Here is a 21,390-nt window from a genome sequence, read left to right as displayed (position 1 = left end):
ATAAGCAACATTCCAAATATACTCAAATAATGAAAAAATGACTCAAACGAGAGAACCGTCCCGCAAGTTCAACAAGTACCACCACAATCGAATGCTGAAAATCCATCACATACCGTAGAACTATATCACACGAATCTAACACAAAGGATCATATCTCAACATAACTCTGCCGCCATGCGCGACCCCATCCAAACACTGATCCACATGAAATACCTCAGCCACCATACTCAAAATCAATAACCACGCACAATCCGACATCAAGTACTCAAAGTGCATTACCATAACCATGTAGAAGCAAATGACACAATGCCACACAAATCCGAAAGAACATAACCAATACGCAACCACTCATGCATCACCCAAATACCCATCTCGCGCAAATTCCGCTATAGGCCCCAATAGAACTGCACCATGGGTGCATACAACCATTGAATCACAACTCCTCGTAGCATAGAAGAGTAATTCAACGAACATAAGCTCAACAACAACCGAATGACACGTCCTAAATGGGCCTACCAATGGACCCCCAAATCAACTCCGGGCACCCACACATGGATAAATAAACCCTCTGAAAGCCCACAATGACTGAATCATAACACATATTATCATCTAGCTAGCTCCGGCCATGACTTCACAGTCCACAACCATGAAAACAACCTGCTCTTGAGAACTACTAGTCTCCAAATCCATAGAACACATGAATTTCATATCTGATCCCAAATCCACCGCCAGAATGTCTAACACATCTCTCATACACGATCATCCCACGAGGGATACTTCTAAAATTCTTTCGTGCCACATAGAAAAATTTGAATATCAGCAGTCGATCAACCGGGAGAGTGCCGTAATACCAATGAAGTATCCATAATTCAAATCAAATTGTCCCTTCTGAAATGTACACTCTCATCAAGCAATACCAAATAATAATATCATATACCTAGTCATCTGAAACCGTCCATGCTGCCTACAAATTTTATGACCTTCCCTTCCAAACAGAATTGTTATCCCGCTCACGTAAATCTCAATCCCACACAACACACCGCATATACCATGCCATCATATGGAAAAAAATACGAGAACTTCATAGTCCACTCTGAGTCACAAGCAACTGCATACTCAATTAGCCAAGGACATTCCATTTGATTTCATCCAGGAGAAATTCACTATACACCACATATTCCTCACGCTGGTAGGAAATATACTCCTCACACCGTGGTAAAAATCATTGAGAACTCTTCGAAACCTATTTGTACACAACCAAGCTATCAGAACCGAATCTCTCTAACTCAACCCATTTGCACACAACCAAGCTATTAGAAGAGTTACTTACCTAGAACAAGACAGATCCAATGCCGAGCAAGCTAAACAATGCTTCAGAAATTTTATTTTGTGCGTTTCAACTCCTAAATGGCTCGAATCTAGCCACAATAAATTTGATTCAGTCCACATAATTTATAGGAATTAATTCCATATCAAAATTCTCATATTTTCTATAAAATCCGAAATTACACTCCAAAAATCGCCAGTGGGGCCCACATCTCGGAATTCGATGAAACTTACAAAATCCAACAACCCATCCAATTACAAGTTCAACCATACTAATTTCACTCAAATCCGACTCCGAATCTGTGTTCAAATCTCGAAAATTTATTTTATGAAATTGTAGAAAATTCCTTCGATTTTTCTCGAAAAATAAATATTCTAACGCCGAAAACGAGGATTAATTCATGGATTATAATCACAAGGGAGTTAAGAATACTTACCCAAAGTTATGTGGAAAATTCCCCTCCAAAATCGCCCAAACCGAGCTCCAAAATCCGAAAATAGTGAAAAATAGCGAAACCCCGAACTTAAAGGGTTCTGCCCAGCACCTTCGCAGATGCGGTCAAGAGGTCATACCTGCGACCCCCGCTTCTGCGTAAAAGTGGGCGCATTTGCGAGCCAGGCCGCTTCTACGAAAAGCCAAGCGCAGATGCGACTTCGCATCTGAAGAAAACATTGCGCACCTGCGAGCACTGCCCAACTAGAACTCCCTCGCTTTGGCGACCTCCTCGCCGCTTCTGCGACCATCACACCTGCGAGTCCATTTCCGCAGGTACGAAAATACCAGAACCAGCATCCTTCAACAATGCAATATGCAACGAAATTGATCCGAACCTCGTCTGAAACTCACTCGAGATCCCCGGGACCTCAACCAAATATACCAACAAGTTCCATAACATAATACAAACCTACTCGAGGCCTCAAATCACACTTAACAACATCGAAATGACAAATCACACCTCAAATCAAAATCTATGAATTTTAAACTTTCAAATTCTATATCTTGTACCGGAACACATCAAATCAATCCGGAATGACTTTAAATTTTTCACACAAGTCACATTTCATATTACGGACCTATTTCAATTTTTAAAATCGAATTCCGACCCCGATATCAAAAAGTCAATCCCCCGATCAAACTTTCAAAAAATCGACTTTCGCCATTTCAAGCCTAATTCCACTACGGACCTAAAAAAATATTTCGGACATGCTCCTAAGTCCAAAAAAATCCAACGGAGCTAACAGAACCATCTAAACTCTATTCTGGGTTCAAATTCACAAAAAGTCAAACTTGGTCAACTCTCCCAATTTAAAGTTTCGACAATGAAATCCATTCTTCCAATTCGATTCTGAATAATCTGAAAATCAAAACCGACGATTAACATAAGTCATAATGCATCATACGGAACTACTCATGCCCGTAAACTACCGAGCGAAGTGTAAATGCTCAAAACGACCGGTCGGATCGTTACAATTAATACTTTTTCTTTTTAAAAAAATACATTGATCTCGGATCATGTGAATCAATTTGACTCTTCATAGCCACTATTATCAACCTATATTTTCATAATAAATTTGGCAAGAGATAAAGAAAACAAGAAGAGACTCTGGTCCACAAAAAATAATTTTAAATAGGCGTTTGAACATAAAAATTATAATTTTTGAAAAAGTAGTATTTAAAATTTGAAATTATATTTGGACATGCATTTCTCTTGAAAAAATATTGCAATTTTGTGAGTGGAGAAAAATAATTATGAAAAAGTGGTCGAAATGACTTTTTGATTTTTGAAAATGAGTCAGCTAAACTCCATCAAACTCCTCAATCAATATCAACAAGATGTCGTGACCGCTTAGGCTTGGTTTACTTTGGTTTGTTCAAACAATGGGAACCCAACAAAATAAGCAGCGTTTATTCAAACAATGGGAACCCAAGATTTCCCTGTTTAGTAGCACGAAAGTAGTTCTACTATTAAGATATTTAATATTAATAAGAAATATTCAGTATTGTAGTTGTAGAACAGAATGTTGTTCGCCTTTACTTTGACTTTCTGAGAAGGACTTAAGTAGCTAAGTTTTCAAAGGTGAACACCCGTCCTTTATAGTATAGTCGTAAAGGGTTTCTCAGAAAAGTCAGGAAGAAGGCATTCGAAAGGCCGACCACTATCTCATAGGTATTCTGGTGGTAAAATCGACGACTACGCATTTTTGAAAAATTTACAAAATTTTATGTACAAATATATTTTTAATTTTATTTTTTTGATTTTGTTTTTATGGAAAAACGGGGCCTAAGAGTTTGAAGTTTCAAACGATTTGAAGGATGGAAATGTAATACTCCTCAGATCCATAGAAAGTAATTTTAAGGTTTTTGCACACCCACTAAAAAATAGTTAGTAACTTTAATGAAAGAAATTATTTGACTAAATTACCCTCTATATGTTCTCAACATTAATTAAGAACTCTGGTCCATAATAAGTGATTTTTTGGCTCTTTTCTTGTGGTCCAAAATAAGTGATTTTTTCAGATTTCAAGAATGAATTAATTATTTTTTTTCCTACATTGCCCTTGGAGTAAATAGTGTTGGAGTATGTGTTATGAGTGTTTATGTGAAGAGATATTAAAGGTTAATATGGTCAATTTCATTGTTAATTAATGTTCAAAGGTGAATTTCTTAATCTGTGTGAAAACATCTAAAAAATCACTTATTGTGCATCGGAGGGAGTAATTTAAGAATTTATTCAAATCATTTACTCCCTCCGGTCCACAATAAGTGACCAATTTGTCTTGGGCACACCCATTAAGAAAATATATAATTCTAGACAAAAATAGATAGTGTGACTAAACTATTCTTAATTAAATATTACAGCATAGTTAATGTGAGGAGTAAAAGACTTTTTAGGGTTACGTACATAAGGGTAATTTTGAAAAAATAAATTGATTTTTTTCTTGATTATATAAATGGACACTTATTTTGGATCAAAATAAAAAAGCAAATTGGACACTTATTGTGGACCGGAAGGAGTGATAAACAATGGTGAATTTGGAAAAAGAACATTCCTTCTTGATTTTTTAGAAAGTTACATATTTTGGACAAAAACTTGAAGGGTAGAAAATTAATTATTAAATAACTCCTCAACTCATATTGTCACCGATTAGACACCTCAAATAGGTATAGGTACGTCTAAAAGGTAGTAGCCGGATTTAAATGGAGAGGAGGTGGTGGTATGCATATTCTGGACATATGTTAGATGTCTAATTAGTAATAACTTCAATTTAATTCAGGGGAAGCATCACTAGATCCGCCATATAATTTGCCAAATCTAATTCAGGGGAAGCATCACTAGATCCGCCATTGCACATAAATACAAGTATTTTTTTTACTTTTATTTTAATGTGCATATAAAATAAGGTGGTGTAAGAAAAGAAAATATAGCAATTTATGTAAAAGTTTTCTAACAGCTATCGAAAGAATAGGAAATAAGAAAGGTGAATTCTAACACCGTAAAGATTAGTCCAAGTCAAATTATATAAAGTTTCACTATATTTAATCAATACACCCTTAAACTAACAATGTTTAAATTGAAATTAGATTTATCTGGAAAGAGAATACTGTTTCTCTTAAAAGCTCGCAAATTCGTGCCATATATAGTTCCTGACCAGTATGGAATATTCACCAAAACTATAAAATCGACGAATTAGTAAAGTACTAATTTAAGTAAGGTTTCAAATCATAGTGATGCAAATGCGATCTCACTCATTATTCTGTTTATAGAAAGAATAAATAAAAGATGAAAAATATCAATAAACTTTTTAAAGAACTTCTAAAAAAGGAAATAAAACATTAATAGAATTCTAACACCACAAGAAAAGCTCGATATAGGAAGAAAAAAAATAAAGAAGACCATACAGAAATCACTTAAAATCGATTGAAAAAACTTCCATATTAGTAGGATTCCAACACCAGTAAAGAAAAAAGAAAAAAAGAAAAAGAAGGCAAGAAGAATTCTAACATAGTATTATATTTACCCCATTCTTTCTCACGCAAAATGTTTACCCTAGATCCCTATTCCTTGTTATTTCTAATTACTTCTTCCGTTCTATTTATGTAGTTAATTTTAATTTTTAAGTATGATAGTTAAATTAATTAATATTAGTGTGAACCATAAGTATTCAAGAATTACATAAAAATACTAAAAGTCATAATACTAATTAAAAATGAAATGTATTATGAATTAATAATATCATCAACTCTCTAAATAGTAATAATAAAGCCAAAATTGTGCATACATGTAACTGAATAAATACTACTAATACAACTTTTTCCATAAAAATATAAATATGTACTAGTACTTGTTATATAAAAAGACCCCAATAAATTATGGAAAAAATGGAAAGTGGGGCCCAGAAGGAATAGCCAATAAAAGAAAACGCACACTAAATGTGGCAAGCAAATGGGGAAGAGAGAGAGTCATGCAAAGCATAGAATTGGCCATGCAGCGTTTGCCGTTTCCAGAGTCTCTTGCCATTTGGGGGACTTCTCTCACGTCTCTCTATCTTCCCTTCTTCTTTCTCTTTTTAGCAACTCTCTTTCCTCCCCCTTTTCTCTTTTTTAGCACAAAACCCCTCTTCCTAATTTCTTTCCTCTTCTCTCTATCTATAATCACATAAAAATTCCCCTCCAAAAAAAGAACACCTGTGTGTGAGGGAAGAATTGAAGAGTTCTGTTTTGGGCTTTTAATTTGAGGGGAATTAAGAAAGATGGGGAGAGGAAAGATAGACATAAAATTGATAGAGAATGTAAATAATAGGCAAGTGACATTCTCAAAGAGGAGGGCTGGCTTGTTGAAGAAAGCCAATGAGCTTTCTGTTCTTTGTGATGCGGAAGTTGCTGTTATTATTTTCTCCAGTACTGGCAAGCTTTTTGAGTTTGCTAGTACTAGGTATGTTTTTTCATCTCTTCTTTGAAATCTAGCTATCTGAAATTTTTGGGGGGGCTTTAATTTAGTTGCATGTATGTAATGAGATTTGATTTTAATTTTGGGTTGTGTTTTTTTTTTCTTCTTTTTATGGTTTGCATGTGTGGCTGTTGTTTCTTGTTTTTATCGTAGTAATGAATTTCTGATTATGTTGACTTCACTTTAGATTTGTTTACTTTTATTGTGTAGAATAATGTAGTAGTAGAAAGATATTAGTTTTTTTTTTTTTTTTCAGTTTAAGCCTTGTTGGGCAGATTTATCGAGTTACTTGGTGTGGTTTCTTTATCTTTGTGTATGCTAACATTGACCAAAAATATAGCCAGACACTGGGTTTCATGAATTTCCCATGTCTAGTGTTTTAGGTTGTGTTGATACTTCCTAGAAATTATTCTAGTATTTTAAGTTCACATAGAAAGAATTTGATTATTGGTTGGAGCACATTTTTCACCATTGTGTATTTCTTGCAAAATTTCCTATTCTCTGCAATAAATTAGAATTGTTTCTTGTAATAATGCTAGTGATACCTTTTCATTGACAATCACTTGATAAATTTCTTCTTCCTTTTTCCTATTCCTGATTTTTTGATTGATCCTCTAGGGTGCAATGCTGCTCAGGATAAGATAAGATTACCATGTAGGCAGGCCTATGCAATTTTGCATACTCTGTTTTCTTCTCAATTTGAAGGTAGTTGGTTAATTTCTAAATGTTGTGTGTAAACAGAATCATCCCTGCATCCTATGAAGAAAGCTGTTAAAACTCTCTCCTCTCATCGATTTCTGATGTTGATGTTACCTTTACCATTTTCTGTTTGACTTTAAGAGGCAATTTGAACAAGTTCTATTGAACTTGAAGTTTCTTATCTTACTTTCATGTACCATACCACAGTGGTCTGGTGCAGTAACCTCGATGCAGAATGTCTATTATCTGGTTGTCAACATCCTAGCCCTTGTGAATTAGGGGATATTGATTTGGAAAATTCTCACTCTTTTGTGTTGCTCCCCACTTGTGGGAATACTCTGGGTATGTTATTGTTGTTGTTGTTCTTGTTCTTTTGTGTTGCTCGCATTGCAAAGAAAAGTGAAAATATTTGCGTCCGGAGAAAGTTCCTTTGAATATGGCTTTCTCGCATTACAGAAGATGTGACTTTGATTAATTGCGATCGCTTATCCATAATTTGGTACACTAATTTTTGTCAACATGCAGCATGAAACAGACTCTTTCGAGATACAACAGATGTGTAGCCTCAACAGAGATTTCTGCCATAGAAAGGAAGTCAGAGGTAGAAGATCTTCACCTGTTTAGTTATGATTGTGGCGCTATACAAATATGTATAACGCACTGTCCTCTGATTCAATATGCTGAGTTTTGTTACTCTTCATTCGATATGAAAATCTGTAACTTTTCTTAAAAGCAAATTAATAAAAACTCTTGCCAATAAGAGTGTTTTCGCTATTATTTGTTTTATGTTCTTGGTGTAATCATGCTTTTTGACAAATTGCGCAGTACCAGAGAGTTCTCTTCTAGGGGGATGGTGAAAGGTGGCTGGGTTTTCTGCAACTTCTAGTAGGAAGTGTTTAAAAAAAACACATTTTGGAATTCTTATCTGTTTTCTCTTTTGATAGTACCAAACAACAACAATAGACCCAGTATAATCCCACCACAAAGTGGAGTCCGGGGAAGGTAGTGTGTACGCACATCTTACACCTACCTTGTGAAGATGGAGAGGTTGTTTCCGGTAGACCCTTACTTCATACTATCTCTTTTGATAGTATGAAGAAGAAACATTACTCGGAGTGCATGGGTTTTCAGATTTGTTGTTCATATTCTAAGGCTACATACTTTTCTCTATTTTCTCCAATAATATTCATGCTTTTTGTGTTAAGAGGATCATGGGTATCCTTAGTAGGATTTTTTGTGTAATAATCTCTTATTTGTCTTCACTTCAGTATTAACTATCCGGGGAGGTTTTCTGCCCCCTTCTCCCCGTGCTCAAAGAATGGAATTTTGGCAATGCACTCTAAACTTTTGCTTACCATTGTTGATACTATGTGGACTCCTCTTTGGTCAATTGGTGGACCCTAGCATGTCCCATATTTTGTTGTTTAGTTGTGTCTCAGTGTAATTTTTTAAGATTTCTCTATCTGCTTAGACTTCTTGTTTGCAATTGAAAAGATGTCACACAGACTTTGTTTTGGGCTTCTTTCTGGTGTCTGAGCACTATCAATAAGATTAAAATCTGGAGTTCAACTCGTCAAATATAGACAGCACCTATTTATTGGTCAGATCAGCAGTTAATTCTGGCTGGAATGCATCAATAAAAGTTACAATATACTGATCATAGAGATAAATAAGTTATGAATCACTATTAGAGAGAATGACACTTTTTTGTTTTGTTTTGTTTTTCCAATGCAAATACTTGAGCTGGAGACTGGAATCAGGTAGTTCTGTATGTTTACCTTACGGAACTCGAAATATATGAACTTCAGTTTTCTGGTTTTCATCTTTATAAGATGTCTCGGGAAATTACACATAATTGAAGGACAAGATGCAATAAAGCGCAACTTGAAGTAGGTCAAGGAGCTGTAGTGGTAGAGATTCAGAATATTCATCTTCGTTCTGGAAAACTTTTCATTGTTAACAATTTCATTGTGATATCTGATAGTAAGTAGATTCCTTTTTTTTCTTTTGGGTGAAGTCTTCTCTTCATAAAGGCCGATACTTGTGTTTAATGACATGTGTATTGAATTAGTTTGAACCTGAGTGGTCTTTGCTCTGACAGAAAGGAGTAAATTTGTAATCACTTGAATGTTCAGTATCCAAACAGGCTCACCACAGCCTTCCTCTCTTCATGAAATGGTAACATTTCTTCAAAAAGCTTTATTTTAATTAATAATCGGGAGATGAAGCTAAATGATTTTACAACATCAAAATTTGTGGAGTTCTTGCATTACCGGACAGGCACGTGTGGTAACTCATTTTATCCAGGTTATAAGTTATATCTTGATTTCTGATCTGTGTTGATACATTTTTTGATAAAAATGATTGTTTTTACTCTTCAAAGTATTCTATACACACTGACATGCACAAATAGATGCTTCTATTTGTTTGTACCATGGTGGAGGGTTGGGTGTGGTGATAGTGTGTATACTTAATCGTGTTTAAACAGTCCCTTATCTGTTGATATGGTCCTATCAGTAGAGGTTTCTGAATTTGTTCTCTGTTGCTTTTTTCTTGAACAAGGTCAACCAGCAGCCACAGCCACAGGCGCAGCTGCAGACACACGTGCAGAAGCAGGAACAGAAAGAGGTGGAGAGTCTTAAAGACGAACTCTCAAAGCTCAAGATAAAGCAGCTGTATGGCTCTTTTTATTATGCAAATCATTGTTTAAAGATATTTAGTACTTGAACATGGTTTAAGTTTATATATGTGATTGACTGTTATTTCAGGCGGTTGTTAGGCAAGGACCTTAATGGTTTGGGTTTGAATGAACTACGGCTGCTTGAACATCAACTAAATGAAGGACTATTAGCCATAAAGGACAGAAAGGTGTGAAGTTTGCTTTGATTATTCAGTTATTAGTGCCACAAGATGTAGTCAGCTTTTCCCAGAATATATCTATTTTGTTGAATCTTGAAATCTGAGCCATAATATTCGACATTCTAGGAAGAATTGCTGATACAGCAACTAGAGAATTCAAGGAGGCAGGTAAACCGCATCATACAGTTGAAATATTTATATTTTTTATTCCAGCAAGAAAAGATTAGAAGTACGGGATGAGCTTTTCTCATGTTCTGCTCATGTTTCTTTTTGGATGATGCCTATCCAGGAGGAGAGGGCTGTGTTGGAGAGTGAAACCTTACGCAGACAGGCAAGACAAGCTTTCGTTTTTGTTTCTATTGCTTTACAGTCTATAACTCCCCCCTTTAGGTTTCACGTGGTTTCTTTCTGATACAATTGCTTTTGGCTTCTCACGAGCTGCAGGTAGAAGAGCTTCGAGGGTTATTTCCTCTAAGTGCAAGTTTACCTCCACCTTATCTCGAATACCATCCATTGGAAAAGAAGTATCCAATTATAAAAGAGGGCGAGGAGAGTCTGGACTCGGACACAGCATGTGAAGATGGAGTAGATGACGAAGATTCCAATACAACCTTGCAATTGGGGTATTATATCTTTCTTTCTTTTTTGGAGTTTATTTTCTTGCTTCTTACATACATGTTTGGTGGCTAAATACATCACATGCGTTGTCACACCTAAAAGGTCCCAGTTAAAAGCATGGTAACTAAATTTTGCAGGCGTCCTATTAACAAAATTGATGGTAGTTTGTATAAACTTTCTTGCTGTACATTTGATATTGATGGTCCTTTTTATTATGTGTACCTTAGGCTTCCAACAATCGGTCGAAAGCGGAAGAAACCTGAGCAGGAATCTCCTTCAAGCAATTCAGAGAATCAAGTCGGCTCAAAGTGACTAATGTTTTTCGGGATTCAGTCCCCTCCTTTGATAGTAGGCACATGTCAGGTCAAATGATATTGAACCAGTTTTCATGTTAAAAACAGGTTCATCTAAACCTGTGATTTTGTCAATGACTTAATGATCCCTTATATGGCTTGAGCAAGATGAATATGCTGGTTAAATTTTGATTTTGGACAAATCCCTTTTGACAGGGCGTTTAAGATGGAGAATAGAAGAGTTCAGTTCTCCATTTTTACTGATTTTTGGTGTCTAGACCCATTCACATCTCCCTCATGCTATTTGTTTCTTGAGTTAATGGAATGGATGTTCTTGGTCATACCTTTATCAGTCTTCTTCTTGAGTATATTTTCTCTAAGTGTTGCCTTTTCTTCACTGTTTAGCTCTTCACTAGAGATGAAATGTAAAATTCCCTTTCATTTTGCATCCTTTGTGTTTTCCATCAAGGGATTCTAGACCCTAATGGGATACACACAAACAACTTCACCCACCAAACAAGTAGAAATATTTACCTAAGGAGTGTAGTGGGATGAATGGGGACTCTGTTCATCCATAACGAGGTCTCGGGGTAGAAAATTGGGAATGAAAAAACTCCTAATTTAAAGGGAAAAAGACAGAGAAAGCCAAGCACTTGTAAAGCATTAATTGACAAATTATATAGTTTACATATATTACATTAATAATCTATTCACAACCACTTTATACATGCACAAATTTACCAAAGAATCTACTTGCTATTTCTATTTTCTGGTGTGCTGAAGGCTATCGAGGAATTTACTCCTTTCACCTAGAACTTCTGTGAAGAGATCATTGGTTTTCTTCCCAATGGTCTGCAGCAATTCTTCAAAATCCTTCAATCTTCTTCTCAGTTCAATTGCAACTTCACCATTTGCCACTGCTGCTCTCAAACTAGTTACCACTTCATTTATCTCTTTCACCTCTTTTGACACACCAGTATTTTCTGCGATTTCCTTGGCTAATACAGAATCCCAGCCTTTGATCAAAGAATCATCAAACAAACCAGCTGATATCCTCAATTCCATGTAGGGTTTAACATCACTGCATATTACAGATAACAAAACCCCGAAAACCCACAAAGAAATGCTCCTCAAAATCCACAAGCATCGATGAATGATCAAATCTTTTCCTGAGCAAGAACTCTCTTCATTCTCTGTTATCTTCCCTTCAACTTTAAATTCCTTGCCAAGATCATGAGGCTGAATCTCTTTCAAATGTTCTAAAGCCGATGAATTAGAACCTTTTTTCATTTGGCTCAATCCATGAGAGATGCAAAGCTTAGCATGACTCAAATGGGAAACACCAGAAGTCACAGAATTCAGCAGCTCTAGCAAATTCAAGGTATAATCCAAGTACTCCTCAACTTGTGATTTTCCCCATCTGTTTATTGGGTGGTCTATTTCAACCACAAGCTTTGCAAAAGCTCTATGAATCATTGGAATTGCTTCAAGGCACTTCTGAATCCAGGCCATGGACAAGAACTGGAATTCTGGTTCTGTCCCGAGTTCTGGAATTGGCAAGACTTTGTTCAAGATTTTCGATACATCGGATCGAAAAACTTGCAAAGTAGAAGCCAACAGGGCTTCTGAATTGTGATGTTGATTCTCCAGCCTGTTGGGATGTTTCAGAAAATGGCTAATCTTTTCAACCAAGAGTACCATGTCAAAAAAGAACAATGAAAGGGAGGTTCTTTTTTCTTTTGAAAGAAAAAGAGGAAAGGGGGTGGTTGGGGTTGGTTGGCTTTTTGATTGTTTGATTTTTGGTCAATATTTTGGTTCATTATATAGTATATAGGTGTGTAGGGTTCTGCAAAACGTGGGCACAAGTTGACAAGTTGTCTTTGCTTTCAGGTGAGCCATGAAACAGCAGAATAGCAAATTTCCGCGGCTATTGTGGGAGCTGTTTACTAGTGTTCAAGTAAAACGAGTAGGAAAATGCAAAATATAAGAGCACAATATTCACGCTTTAAAAAATAAAAAGTCTATACTCGTTTCAAATTATGCAAATAACATTCTTGTTCTCTTTATCAGTCAATAGATTTAGTGACAACAGTTTATTATGTACTCTTACAATTTGAAGTTCTTAACCTTAGAGGATTTACAAAGAGCAACATTGGCGTAATTAGTAAAGTTGTTGTTATGTGACCAGGAGGTCACGGGTTCAAACCGTGAAAACAGCTTCTTGCAGAAATGCGTACAATAGACCCTTGTGGTCCGGCCCTTCTCTGGACCCTAGACCCTGCGTATAGCGGGAGTTTAGTGCACCAGGCTGTCCTAACTTAGAGGATTTATCTAGTGATAGTATAAGTGTTATGCGAGCTTAATTTTGCCGGGTCTAGTCGAAACAATTTATTGCAAAAGTCAAGGCGTAAATATGTTTTTTTTTTGTTTAAAGTAAATTACTTTAATAAAATTCTTTTGGGGTAATCATGAATAACTGAGTGAAATAAAACAGAGAAGCATTTGCAAAATCAGCGGCACAGCCACGCTGGAAAGCAGAAGAAAAAGCGGTCAAACGGTATTATCCGTGTAACATGTTGGTTGTCATTACACACGCCTCTAGGAAGTAGTTTTCTTCTTGTCTACGCTATCTTTGTATATTAAAAATATAATTTGGTGAGCTAATAGATAACTATTGCTATTCATTATATGAAGAATTTTATAATACTAAGACAGATTATACAAATTATTGGAGAAATGAATTAAGAATAGGTCATTGTAGATAGTGCTAAAGACTTCATTTCCTTCCTTCAATTTACATGTTTATCTTTAATTTAACTTGTTTCGTTATACCAGAGTCCAGACCAGCCGCTACCGTCGAGTAGCAGAAATATTTATAAAATGTGAAAACAAATTAAAAGAAAAAAGAGTACAAGAAACTTAATACATTTATCAAAATGATAGACTTTAGTGTTGCTTCGTCCTTCTACTTTCAGAATTGTAGGTAAATATGTGTGATTTCATTTTTAAAAAATAGATACAGAGAAGAAGATTGCTCCAATGAACATCATAAAAGAGCTTATTCAACAATGAACTATTCCTGGAATAATATGAATTCGAGAATAAGACATCTTAGGTAGTCAAAGCTTAATTTCCTTCCTCCAATTATATACTCCAACACATAACCTAGACAAGAATTCAAGAATAAGACGTTTTAGGTAGTCTATATTTGCTTATATTTATGTTATATTTAAAAAATATTGTTACTGTATCGTAATTCTATGTTCCTTTTGGTCCACTTTAAGTAATTTTTTTTGGTTTTTTTCGCACATACTAAGGAATCCATCTTTTAACATTAATTAACAATGCAATTGACCATATTAACCTTAATTTGTTCATTGAAAATACAACAAATACTCCTAGATTCCTTACTCCAAAGACAACTTTGAAAAAAAAATTAATTCTTTCTTGATATTTAAAAAAATTAAATATTGGAAACCACAAAAATGACCAAAAAAATCAATTAAATTGGATAGGACGGAGTATAAGATACAGTAGTAATATCTTGTTGATATATGAGTAATAAAGAATGTTCTTTCTCTTCGAGGTTGCATCAATTGATTCCCTTTTTGAGTATTTCTATTAATCATTAACAGAGAATCAATTTGGAGTTCTGTAGTTTAGATGTTTTAGCCTAAGACAAATTCCTCGGGAATATGCCGGATGTTGTTTGACTAGTTTCTAACTGTTTGAATTTGGGCCTTTAACTGCAGTATATGGGCCAATATTTTTAGCTTATCCTGGGCTGGTTTCCCCCGGCTTAGGCCTTCAGGATTGTGGAATTTAAGGGAATTATTTGGGAGGTTTTTACATGGCAGGTCTTTTTAAAGTAACTATTGGCATAAAAAACACGAATTTCAGTTTATTTTACTTTTATAGCATATTCTAATAAATACCTATATCTGATTTCAATTCAATCTAAAAGTAAAGAATTTTTGAATATGCCAACACTGATGATGTCAATATTTATTCAGTCACTTCTGATCCTTTCTTCGCCGATTCTTTTGGTAGGAAAGAGAGTTATTTTTAGGCACCCAATACAGACATCACACAACAGAAGCAAGGCGTTGGACTTCTTGTATAACATTGTTACTTTATACATTATTAATCATGATTATACCGTATATATATATATACCAGAATTACGAGCTAAGAAAAAAAAGGAAGGGAGACCTAAAGAGTAAAATTGGGAAGAATTACTCTTGATCAGAATCTCTAGAACTCAATTGGAGTATGAGTGTTAGTGAAAGAAGAAAAAGAAAGAATAAACTTTATTGATCTTATTCCAAAATAGATGCTTACAATCACATAGATCCATCTCTATATACCTATACAATTGGAGGGAAAAGAAGTTATAACTAACTAACTGAAAGTGTCGCGTGCAGTCCACCCTCCTCTAACTAACTCTAATGACCTATTGAATTCTATTCTAAAATTAAAATTCTGAATTAGATGATAAGCTACTAGGATCGTAACAATACCATTCTCTTCAATAATCCCTGTCCTCAAGGATTGAAATGAGGGAACTTCAGCTTAAAAGACTGTAGATCCTCCCAAGTGCTATCCTCTGGTGGGGCATTCAACCATTTCACCAAAACTTGAGCGATGGCCTCGCCATGTTTCTTGGCCAACCTCCTGTCCACAATGGCTTCAGGTTCTAATAGAACATGACCAGATTCAGAGTGCATCACAGGTAATGTCACTGAAGTAGTGTGATTACCCAGTTTCTTCTTAAGCAATGGGATGTGGAAGGTGGGATGAATCTTATAATGAGGTGGTAAATCCAAGGTGTAAGCAACAGAACCAACCCTGGCCAGTATTTTGAATGGTCTAAAAAACTTGGCCGATAGCTTCTGATAGGCATGATCCTTTAGGGAAAGTTGCCTGTATGGTTGTAGCTTTATGAAAACCCAATCCCCACATTGTAAGTTCTTTCAGTTATTCCCTTGTCTACCTGCATCTTCATCCTATGTTGGGCCCTTTCTAGATGATTATTCAGAGCCTTCAAGGTAGCTTCCGCAGCCTGCAAACTCCTATCGACCACTTCTAGCTGAGAGTCAAAAGGCATGTAAGGTAGGAGTGGTGGTGGATTTTGCCCATAAACTGCTTCATAGGGAGTCATGTTGGTAGCTGAGTGAAAAGTGGTGTTATACCACCATTACGCTAGGGGTAACCAGAGTGGCCACTCCTTGGGTTTCTCGAAAGTCATACACCTCAAATAGCACTCCAAACATATGTTGGCAACTTCAGTCTGCCCATCTATTTGAGGATGATAGGCAGAATAAGTTAAGAGTGAAACTTTCTGCAACTTAAACAATTCCTGCCAAAACTTGCTTGTGGACACCTTATTCATGTCTGAGACTATAGTTTTAGGCATGTCATGCAGCCTAAACACCCCATCCATAAAAGACTGAGCTACCTCTAGAGCTGTATAGGGATGCTTGAGTGCCATGATGTGAGCAGCCTTGCTCAACCTGTCAACAACCACAAAGATGACCTCCTTGCCAGATGCTTTAAGTAAACCTTCTATGAAATCTATAGAAATATCTTGCCAAACTCTTTATGGAATGGGCAAAGGCTGGAATAGCCAAGATATGCCACGTTCTCTCCCTTGCACCTTTGGCAAGTGTCACACTCCCTGATATGGTAATAAACATCATGTTTCATTTTCTTCCAGTAAAAATCACGTTTTATCCTCTTGTATGTAGCAGTGATTCAAAAGTGACCTCCTATAAAACTGTCATGATAGAATGTCAGTAATTACTTCCTTAGAGCAGGGTCAACCCCTACCATCATCTTTCCCTTCCTGCTCAATTCACCACCTGTGAATGAGTAATAAGGTTTAGGAGCTGAGGTAGACTAAATATTTTGTATTAGATTTTGCAAATGTGGATCTTGATTCCATCTGAGCTTGACAGATTCCAACAAATCTGATGAAATTCCAGAAATACTAAATAGCTGTATGGCTTCCTCCTTTCTTGAAAGGGCATCTGCTATAATATTTCCCTTCCCTTTCTTATAGGAAATGGTATAGTCATAACCTAATAGCTTGCTAGGTGTAGTAATCTTTTTCTCCAGTAGATACTTAAGATTGTGATGGTCAGTCTTAATCATAAAGTGTCTACCCAAAAGATAAGGACTTCATTTCTGGAATGTAGTCACCAAAGACAAAAGTTCTCTTTCAGAAACTGACAGTACTTTATTTTTACCTGACAATCCCTTACTAAAGAAAGCTATTAGTCTGTTGTCTTGAGCCAAGACTGCACCAATGCCCTCACCTAAAGCATCAATCTCCACCACAAACTCCTTAAAGAAGTTAGGCAAGTTTAGAATATGAGCTGAGGTAATAGCTCATTTCCATGGCTCAAAAGCTTCAGTAGCCAAAGAGTTCCAAACAAAGTTTCCCTTTTCTGTAGGTCATGTAGTGGTCTTGCAATCAAACCATAATTCTTGATGAACCTTCTGTAATAGCCAGTAAGACTAAAAAAACCTCTAAGTCCCTTCAAGGTGGTTGGCTGAGGCGAACTCAACACAATTGATACTTTATGTTGGTCCATAACCACTCCCTTCTCAGTTATAACATGACCGGAATAGTCTATATGTGTGGCCTCGAAGGTACATTTGCTTTTTTTGACAAATAGCACATGTGACCTTAAAATCTGGAAAGCTTCTTCCAAATGGATCAAATGATCTGACCAACTGAAACTATAAATAAGAATGTCATCAAAGAAAACCAAAATGGATTTCCTGAGATGATCATGAAATATCTGATTCATTAGACTCTGAAATGTGGAGGGAGAACTAGTTAGTCCAAAGGGCATTACCATGAGCTTATAATGAACATGGTGAGTCCTAAATGTTGTTTTAGGAATGTCAGGCTCAAACATCCTAATTTGATGGTATCCCGACCCTAGATCTAGCTTTGAAAAGTATTTGGCCCCATGTAATTCATCAAATAATTCTTCAATAATAGGATTGGAAACTTATCCTTCACTATGCAACTATTCAACTCCCTATAATCCACACACATCCTCTATGTTCCATCTTTCTTCTTTACCAGTACAATAGGGGAAGAGTAGGGACTGGTACTGTGCCTGAGTACTCCGGAGTTCAACATCTCATCTATCATTTTCTCAATTTCATCCTTCTGAATAGCTGGATATTTGTAGGGCCTTTTGTTGATTGAGGCAGTTCCTTCTTTTAGAACAATCTTGTGCTCATGTTCTCTTGAAGGTGGTAGTTCCTTGGGCTCTTCATATATATCATTGTACTTCAGCAGGACTGAGTGCAATTCTGCAGTTTTCTCATGGTCTTGAGCTTGAGCTTCTAATGAAAACAAGCTAGCAGCTCCCCTCTGAGATTCTTCTATCAGAACTCATACTGAGATCATGCATAATTCAGCCGGTTTAGCAAGAAGCTTGTCCATCCTACCTGACTGGATGAGCTTAGCAGCAGGAGGTTGAATACCCCTTAGAGAAACCTTCTTACCCATGATAGTAAACTCCATTTTAACCTTCCTGAAGTTCCATAGGATATCACCCAAGGGGACCAGCCATTGAATACCAAGGACCATATTGCATCCCCCAATAGGTAGCACAAGCATGTCAGAATCAAAAGACACTCCTTGCATTTTCCACACCAGGTTCTTACAAACATAATGACTCTAATCTTTGTTACCATTAGCTATTGATACTGTAGAAAGAGCTATGGCAATCAGAACACAATCTAACTTCTTGGTAGTGTTGAGATCCAAGAAGTTATGTGTACTACCGGTATGTAACACCCCGAAAACTTTTGAAGTATTTTAAGACCACTAAGAAGATTGGTGGGTGCTAATTATATTAATTCGGGTATGAACAAGACTGATAATTTGAATGATATCTTTTTATCATGATAATATATGTATGAGGTACATTAAGAATGGTTTATGATCTAAGAAGAACCCTAAGGCTAAGTCAAGTTGAAAATTATATGATGGGATAAAGTTTTAAGTGAGTTCGCACAAGACCTAACTTAAAATGAGCATAACTCTCAAGATTTGAAGAGTTATATAGTGTATAATCAATCAAATTAAAGCAATTTGAGTCTAGTTTCCAACGCATCAAACCGTTCATCATTTGGATTTGTATACATAAAGTTATTGCCATTTTACTGGACCTGTATCATATGCGTGCCCAGATGCGCGACCGAGCATATTTGAGAGTTTCTGCCTCAGGTGCGCGGCCAGATCTGCGGTCACTTGCCCAGGTGCGCGGCCGCACACGTGGGATCCTATTAAATAACCCCAAGGACGGGTAGAGAGAGGGGCTAAGTCATTTCTTCAAGACTAGGGCTTTCTCTCCACCACCCATCCGGCCAAGGCTTCCAATACACACCTAAGGTGAGTTTTTAAATGTGTTTTAGGATGATTTCACTTCTCAATCACTAGTTACAATAAGGTTTTGTATTGAATTCCATAGGATTTCTTCAAAATCTCAAGAACACCCTAAAAGTTGACTTTCAATATTTGGTTAACAAGAGGTAATCTTTCACCCTTAAACCTACATGCATGGATTGTTAATGAATAAATGATCAAGGAATAAGTACTAGCACTTATGAGATGGTGATTGGAAGCCATAAATACTTAAACTATATTCTTGAGTGTGATAGAGATTTTGTAAATGAGTTAATTTATAAAATTTGGTAGATGTGAGTTCATTGATGATTATAATAGTGCTAAGAAGGTAATTAGTGGACAAAGGATGTTGTAGTATCTCTTGTTGGTGGTAAGGAGGTATTGTTGGATGAAGAAATACCATTAATAGAGGTAGTTGAATGTTATGCACTCTAGATGTTTGATAAAATGCCAAAATGACCAAAACCTGGAAATATTTACTAATATTGGTCCAATTGAATTATGTTGATGTAGATTGAAGTTGTAAGAGTAGTTGGTGGTTTAAATATCACTAAAGAGCTCCATCAAGGTATGCTGGCTAAACTTTCTCTCTTAGAATCGAATTCCATAATGTTTCCGTAAGTTTTAAAGTATGGTTTGCGTATTAAAATGCTATGTCTTTGAGTCGTATTCCAAATGAAGGTTATGATGCCAAATTGTGTGAGAAAATCTCAATGTTCTTAAGCCTCTTAATTGCTCATATGTGTGCCTAAAGTCTTGACTGAAAATGTCTTGTGGTTGATAATCTATAAAGATGCTTGAAGATGAAATAAGTGAATTGGGGATATAGAGTGTGGCCAACTTGCCAAGAATTTAAGTTATAATTGTGGCTACTGGTGCCAATGAAATGAGAGAGTGTGATAAAGATTATGAAATGAGCCTCGACTCAACTGTTTAAAAATAATTTCGAAAATAGAATTGCCTAAAAGCTTTTGTACGAAATTCATGCCCATAAGTGGTTGTTTTAACTAATGCTTTGCTTTATAAATATATCCAGTGTGATTCGAGTTCTATATACTCATGTGTTAAAATTGTACGTTGTCATTTCTGGGAAAAAGTATTGCAAGAATAAATGGTGTATTGATTGTTTATGATTTTTCATGTGTATTTCTATTGTTGGTTGGTATGCCTCATTCTTTGGGAAGAAACTATTTGTGTTTGAAGTTTCCATTTCAAATGGATATGAAGTATATGATTTCTGAAATATTCTATATGTTGATATTTGATGGTGATCTTTGAAATTGAAAGAGGTAAAAGTGTGGAATATAAAATACGGCCATCGTGCCATGAATAAAGAATCTTGTGAATCGCCAAATGAGCCAATGAAGTATTGTTGTTGTGAGTGATTGGAAATACTAATGAGAATTTATATAATGTGAAAGATGTTGAGGTCAGTACAATTGTATTTATGTTACCTTTGTGTTCAAATCAAATCAAAAAAAATATTTTTGGGAGCATCATTAGCAAAACCGAGGAAGGGTGGGTTATAAGGCCCACACCTGAAACTACACATGTCGGTGTAGGGGTGAATTGTGATTATTCCCCTTATTTGGGATGAGATTGATGTGATAAAATTATTCCTCTTAATTGAAATTGAGATTTTGGCTGATGTCTTCAAATAAGACACCCTAGCCGATCAGGTCGTGATCGAACTCCGTGCTAAAATTACGATGGTATTTGGTATTAATAGTAATTGTGGTTAATTCTATAAGGAGATAGCCTAGCCGATCGGGTCGTGATCGGACTCCGTGCTAAAATTATGGTGGTATTGGTATTGATATTAATTGTGATTGATTCTCTAAGGAGATAGCCTAGCCGATCGGGTCGTGATCGGACTCCGTGCTAACATTCCGGTTGTATTGGTATTGATAGTAATTGTGGTTGATTCTCTAAGGAGATAGCCTAGCCGATCGGGTCGTGATCGGACTCCGTGCTAAAATTACGGTGGTATTGGTAATGATAGAAATTGTGATTGATGTCTCTAATGAGATAGCCTAACCAGTCGGGTCGTGATCGGACTCCGTGCTAAAAGTACGATGGCATTGGTATTGTGAACATTGGTCGGGTCGTGATCGGACTCCGTGCTAAAAGTACGATGGCATTGGTATTGTGAACATTGGTATTGTGAACACTGGTATTGTGAACACTGGTATTGTGAACATCGGTATTGTGA

At 36.2% G+C, this 21,390-nt stretch overlaps 4 protein-coding genes across 5 annotated transcripts; 1 reads left to right on the top strand and 3 right to left on the bottom strand.

The window, feature by feature from the left end:
• Nucleotides 1-5,784: 5,784 nt before the first annotated feature.
• LOC104089575 (agamous-like MADS-box protein AGL15) lies at nt 5,785-12,894 on the top strand. 2 transcript variants are annotated; one of them, XM_070187155.1, is made up of 9 exons: nt 5,785-6,260; nt 6,894-6,933; nt 7,500-7,575; nt 9,537-9,649; nt 9,743-9,842; nt 9,960-10,001; nt 10,123-10,164; nt 10,278-10,456; nt 10,679-11,085. In XM_070187155.1, exons 1-9 carry the CDS (start codon nt 6,176-6,178, stop codon nt 10,761-10,763), a joined length of 762 nt encoding a protein of 253 aa, XP_070043256.1. In that variant the 5' UTR covers nt 5,785-6,175; the 3' UTR covers nt 10,764-11,085. The 2 variants fall into 2 exon arrangements, with proteins under 2 accessions (XP_070043256.1, XP_070043250.1); XM_070187149.1 differs by lacking the exon at nt 6,894-6,933 and adding an exon at nt 12,635-12,894 and having other exon boundaries at nt 5,788-6,260; nt 10,679-12,125.
• On the bottom strand, nt 11,507-12,445 carry LOC138907129 (protein BPS1, chloroplastic-like). Its single transcript, XM_070197378.1, has one exon. It carries the CDS (start codon nt 12,443-12,445, stop codon nt 11,507-11,509), a length of 939 nt encoding a protein of 312 aa, XP_070053479.1.
• A 2,394-nt stretch (nt 12,895-15,288) lies between the features above and the next one.
• LOC138907128 (uncharacterized) lies at nt 15,289-15,905 on the bottom strand. The gene is made up of 2 exons (XM_070197373.1): nt 15,694-15,905; nt 15,289-15,592 (listed from the first exon to the last, which is right to left on the bottom strand). The coding sequence occupies exons 1-2, from the start codon at nt 15,903-15,905 to the stop codon at nt 15,289-15,291; spliced, it is 516 nt and encodes a 171-aa protein (XP_070053474.1).
• Nucleotides 15,906-15,941: 36 nt separating this feature from the next.
• LOC138907126 (uncharacterized) lies at nt 15,942-18,413 on the bottom strand. The gene is made up of 5 exons (XM_070197371.1): nt 18,215-18,413; nt 17,841-18,148; nt 17,435-17,488; nt 16,993-17,089; nt 15,942-16,318 (listed from the first exon to the last, which is right to left on the bottom strand). Exons 1-5 carry the CDS (start codon nt 18,411-18,413, stop codon nt 15,942-15,944), a joined length of 1,035 nt encoding a protein of 344 aa, XP_070053472.1.
• Nucleotides 18,414-21,390: the final 2,977 nt, after the last annotated feature.

The sequence above is a fragment of the Nicotiana tomentosiformis genome, chromosome 1 (genome assembly GCF_000390325.3).
Source record: "Nicotiana tomentosiformis chromosome 1, ASM39032v3, whole genome shotgun sequence".
NCBI classification, from domain to species: Eukaryota; Viridiplantae; Streptophyta; class Magnoliopsida; order Solanales; family Solanaceae; genus Nicotiana; species Nicotiana tomentosiformis.
This window is presented reverse-complemented; position numbering and strand designations above follow the sequence as displayed.